General features: G+C 34.9%; 1 protein-coding gene across 1 annotated transcript in view; it reads left to right on the forward strand.

Moving 5' to 3' along the window:
• Positions 1 to 4,413, forward strand: part of LOC126419169 (lysine-specific demethylase lid) — a 40,886-nt gene extending 36,473 nt beyond the window's left edge. Inside the window, exon 2 of the mRNA XM_050086296.1 lies at positions 695 to 4,413. Coding sequence (XP_049942253.1) covers positions 695 to 718 — 24 coding nt within the window. The 3' untranslated portion in view covers positions 719 to 4,413. The remainder of the gene's footprint in view (positions 1 to 694) is intronic.
• Positions 4,414 to 6,000: the final 1,587 nt, after the last annotated feature.

The following is a 6,000-nucleotide window of genomic DNA, read 5'->3' on the forward strand; positions in this document are numbered from 1 at the left end:
TGTAGAAGCTTGTCTAATAATGAGGTTTTAATATCTATTCAGACTCTCATATATACTGTCCCAATTTAATTTTTTGAACTTTGCGTAAGGGAGACTGCTTCAAATAGTAAAGTGTTGGTGAGGTTAAATATTGGGTGGTTGCTTCACCTGTAAGGTCACAGGAAGGTCCCCTACACATTGAACACTTGACAGCTCAAGCTGGGGAGCAGTTGTGCTTTTACAGACTGTTTCTTGACTCCTCCTGTGTCGTGTATGGGTCTGGAAGGATGTCTTGCTTGAAGATCTTGGAAATAGTGTATTGCAAGGACAGGACTTCTCTGTTAATTAAGGTTTGTATTGGTAATGGTAAACTGTCACTTTTCACCTGAAACTGTAAGGCTGCAGGTGTAGAAGCAATATAGGATATGACACCTGTTACATTATGTTCTTGTAATGCTGTGGCAGTGAAAATTGATATGTGGTGCCTACATGTTATTTTATGTTGCCAGCAAAAGAACAAGACCTTTGCTGTCTTGTTAGCATGGACATAAAGAAACAAGTTAAATGTTTTGTGGGGAAAGTTGTTATTTTGAGAGCTCACTTCTGATCTCTTTGGTGTAAAAATTGGAAGAAGAAAACTTTCAAAAATGTCTAGGAATAATGAGTCTTCACAGTTACAAATATATTCTAAGTGTTATCTTTCTTTCTTTTCCAGGACAGTGATATCAGCATTTTGTGAGAAAGTGATTGCTAACCAACTGGATTCAAGTTTTGAATCAATTGAAAAGGGGTTAGGTTTTGTGCAGCCGAGCAGACTTGGGAATACTTTCTTTCCCCACAGTATCTTGGCATACAAATTGTAATTTGTTTTCTTTTTGGTGTATATTTCATTTTATGGTGGAAAGAATTAGGACATTTTCAAAGTGCCTTAGGGTGAAAATTCACAATTTGGCATATTTTTTTTTTAGTTTCTTGGACTGTTGTCAATCATTCTTCTTTTTCACATATTGTATCAGTATTCCACCATTAGTTAGTTATTTGATTTATACTAGTACATATTTTTGTGTTAGTTGTATTGGCCTCTGTAATATTTATTAGTGCTGAAAAATCTTGATGTGCATAATCCATTTCCTGTAAGATACCAGTGTTAATGTTAGAGAGAGAATGAGAGAGAGAGATAGAGAGATAGAGAGAGAGAGAGAGAGAGAGAGAGAATATTAAATAGGATGTACCTGAGTTTGCAGAACTTTGCAAGTGAAAGATAAAGTGCAGACATTTTTGCATGTTTAAATCCTAGTTTTAACTTACGTGTGGAGGGTAGCGAATAATTTCTTCTGCATACAAATGCATGTGGATGCCCCTGCTTTACATCTCAGAAAATGATAGTAATTATCTATGATGACGAGTTTTTCAGACACATGACTTTATCAAATGGCAAGTGAGAATGGCTATGTGCTTCATATTTTGAGATGAAATTTCTCAAGTTTGGTATGCAACGGAAGACAGTGTATTTGTACTGAGATGTTACCTTGTTTTACTTTCCCCCCATCCTTCCCTTATTTTTCTCCTAGTCATGCTGCTCGTTCAAAATATAGCATGTGGAATAAAACAGGGACTAATATTTGCTGTGCAGTGTTTCCCCCTTGAGATTTTGATCCTCCACAATTTTGTGTTCTGTTCAAAATGTGAAAGGCTTTTGATAAGCAATGTGCAGCATAAATAATTTTATGTGATTTTTAGTTGATGCTCAATTGACACATTGTCAAACGTTGACAATGAATGACGGTTTAGACAGAAAACAGGAGCAGGAGTTTGACATCCAGCCACCATGTGGTGCTGTTCAGGGCACATAGCTATTTTTACTGTGTCAAAGAGATCCTAGAAACTCTCTCTGCGTGTTTGTTGACAAATTATGATTGCCTACTCATGTATAAAATTCTGGTAGTAGTGCATTTTAACTGGACCATTAATGAGGAGTTACATAAAAAGCTACTTTACAGCATCACAGTGCAGGTTCGAAGTATTGCTGTTTTGTTTTATTTGTGTTATGTTTAGCAGAAATTCTTGTGTGTGCAGAGCCTTTTGGTTACCATTTATTGCTCTCTGCAACTAGTTGTTAATTATTTAGTGTAATTGACTGCAATTTTTGTAATCTTTCTTGATAGTCCAACAGTGATATGAAACTTATTGTTGCTTTCTTCAGAAACTACAAATTTCTTGTATTGTGTTTTCCGTCACCATTTGTGTTTTGAAACATTGTTATACTATTAATGAGGTTGTTACATTATTGCATTAGTTGGAAATGAGACTGAAAAGAAAATTTTCCTCTGTTGTATGTAACTTCTTCATATTACACTACATAGCAAGGTGGATCATCCGACCATTGAAGAATTTAACATCCAGTCGTGCTACTAATGGTAATGCAAGGATGCTTTTCATATACACGTTATATAGCCATCTCCTATCACACTATTTTACTCTCGTATTTTATTTACAAGTTTTTATAAAAGAAACTTAAGTTACTGGAGTTCACGTAACTTTTCTTCTTTCATTTTGGTTCCTTGTTCACATCAGTATATATTTGTCATAAATCATTTTTAATGTCTTCCACCTCTATGTACAAACATCTTATGCTGTAGTTGGGTCTACCATAATATGCACTGCACTTCATCGTTTGACAATAGTCTCTTAAATGGCTGCAATTGCAGTGCTGTGTTCTGTTTGTTTCCACCCTTCTGGAAACGTCTTCCATAATAAACAGCATTGTCAAGTGACAGAAAGTAATTCCTTGTTTATTAATTTTATATTTTAAATTTTGTAGTTGCTGGATGTGATATTTCAAGTACCAATGCACTTTTTGATTTCTGCCTTGATTTTAAATTTGAAGCCTCAAATCGTCCTGTGCATGCATACAGCCATGGATCAATTATTAATGGTTTCTGAAGGCCATTCCTAACACTACTAAAGTAGCAAGCATTTCATTGGGGTTTGGTGTCACACTTAATGGCACAGCTCTCCCTCAAGTTGAGCAGCAACACTTGTATGTGAGATGTCAGTTGCATTGCTAAATTTATGTTTGAATGGTATGTAAACATTTATTTTCTTGGAGTGGCAGTAATTTTAAAATAGTTTACCTTTTTTTTTGTCTGCAAGTACTACGGTCTATACATGGTGATTTTTCCAGTATATTGATTTATCTGTGAATTGTTAATTGTTTTATTGATTATTTAATACTTGCTTATATTGTGTACTTGTTCACATACAGTATTTAGAAAGCAAGTGGATAATATATGTTCTACCTATTTTGCCCCCCTCACTCCCAGCTTTTGTAACTCCCACAGCATTTTAAACTTGTTACAGTCTTCATTACTTTTAAGAATTGTACCTTGTAACGATGTTCATGGTTTTAATTTAATATCTACTGTTCTGGAAAACTGTCAGAAATGGTTATCCACTTCATATTTGTCTGTGAGAGGAAATCATTTGTTAACACCTCTAAAACCCTGATGTGTAAGATTATTCATAAAATCAGTGTTTCCTAAGAACTGTGATCTCATTTTAGATGTTTAAGATTCATCAATATATAAATACATGTATTCATTTTCATTCAGAGTTTTTATTTCTTCTAGAGCAATATTTGTATTATTTTTTAATGTGTATAGTTTCTGTAACTTGTGGATTGTCATTAAATACATTAAGAATTTATGTGCTTGTCACTCATAAGATTGTGTGTGCACTAATGCCATTGACTTATTTCAATACTTATACTTCATAAAAATGTAGGCAAAACTCTGGGACAGAGAGCAGACTAGTTATCAGAAAATATAGTTACTGAGTATCAGTATATGTAAATAATATTTTCTCTTATTTATGTAACAATTTGGGAAACTATTATGTGTTACACTTGTCAATTTTTGTCTTGTGAAGGGCATGTTTATTTGCTATCACATAATGGAGCCATTGCAATTTCATATTGTACCCAGCAGTATTACAAGTGTCATGAAAAGGTGTCAAACACTGCTGACGGGAACATTCTCCATGTGTGCGTGTGTACAGAGTCACTTGTAACCAGCTGCTGTACTGTTAAATGTATGGTCTTCCTGTGGTAAACATGTTCTTTTGTAGACATTCAGCTGCAGATTTGCGAAGATGTATTTGTTTTCTATTCCAGAATAGTGAAGTGGAGAAAGGAAAGACAGTTCTCTTAATAAAATTTGTGTTCATGGACGCTCATATCTCTGGGAAATTGTATTTCTCTTGAGTTAAGCACAGACACAACTGCAACTTGTATTATGCATGCAAAACACATGTCAGTAACATGAGGATGATGCTGGTGAATAATTAGTGTAGTTCCCTTGTATGAAAACTTTATTGCTTTGTAATTATATTTGTCATCTTACTTTTCCACCAAAATGAAATAAAATATTGAGAATATGATTTTAATTTTATTTTTGGACCAAATAAATTTCAACATAAAAAGTTAATTAACTACTTGTGTTGCTTTAAAATAGAGGCAGTGTGTTGTCCTTTCTGTGCATGCACTGGAGCATGTGGATGACTGTACATTGGCAATTTTTGTTTTCACAATATGTTTGTTTTAATGGCTGAAAAAAAAAATGGTGCCATAAAAGATGCAAAGGAGATTTGTCCACATATGACATGCATTGTGGACCCCCAAGAATTTAGTGGTACACAGCTGTTTGTCAGTTGTGTCTTACTGCTTTTAATAAGAGCAAGAAAACGAGACTGTAAACCGTCACAAATGGTTTTTTGTGATGAATAGATCTGCTCCAGTTTTAGTCAACAAATCCTTTATTTTGATAAAATAATATACATGATCTGGTTTCCAGGATGTAAATTCCAGAAAACAAAGAAAGATTCTTCATACAATTAATTAACATTAAAAGAGCCCATACAAACGTGAACATCAGGTTATATCTTCATTGTGTACGAGAGAGTCATACCAGTCATGAAAAAAGTCCAGCAAATTTATCAAGTAGCGTGCAAGATCCTGTACAAGTGAGGCATGAAAAGGTTCAGAGTCAACCAGTACCACACCAGGTAAACGGGACCTAACTGAAAAAAAAAAGAGTGCAACAGCAAACAAGCACACATTGCCAGCTAAACACAACCTATGAAGCAACTGCAAACAAATAGGCATTGCATGGGCTTAAGAAGTTAAAATGAAGGCATAAAAGTCATATAACACCAATTTGTGAACCTCAAACGAAAGTTAACATATAAGTGCTCAGCCTGCAGCATATTGTGGAAATCCAGCACAACTGGTCAGCAGACTGCTGTGCGAACTGTAATGGTACTTCTACGTACACATAAACATCGGAGAGTAGCCCCCTGCCACTGGAACTATTACCAAGGGTGGGAAGGATAGTTGAAGACATCATAGCTAACAACATGGCTGCACTCCCGTGTTTCCTCCCAAATGCCATCTGCTACCAGTAGCGCTAAAACCACCTAAATTATTCACGGCATTAGCTAAGATAAGCCTGGTAAAAAGCAAACAATAAAAGCAAAACATGCAATGTATAATGAAATTGTCAGGAAATAAAATTGATAAAACAGTAGGACAAAATATAAAGTTACTAAAACCATAGTATAAAATATACGAGGGTCATTCAATAAATAATGCCCCAATTTTTTCTCAAAACATATTTATTGTAAAGAGTCAGAATCTGCTGACAATATACATCAACATGTTGTGTCCATTTTGTATTTTTGTAGGTACCGTATTTACTTGAATCTTAGCCACACTTGAATCTTAGCCACACTTGAATCTTAGCCACACTTGAATCTAAGCCGCACCTGAAAAATGAGTCTCGAAATCAAGAAAAAAAAATTTCCCGCATCTAAGCTGCACCTGAAATTTGAGACTAGAAATTCAAGGGGAGAGAAAAGTTTTAGGCTGCACCTCCAAATCAAAACAAAGATGGTCCATTGTAATTTGAGACACAATTAGGCTGAATGAATGATGATACAGCTACAGTAATTTGGTTCGAGCCGTAA

Source organism: Schistocerca serialis, chromosome 9 (genome assembly GCF_023864345.2).
Source record: "Schistocerca serialis cubense isolate TAMUIC-IGC-003099 chromosome 9, iqSchSeri2.2, whole genome shotgun sequence".
Lineage (NCBI taxonomy): Eukaryota > Metazoa > Arthropoda > Insecta > Orthoptera > Acrididae > Schistocerca > Schistocerca serialis.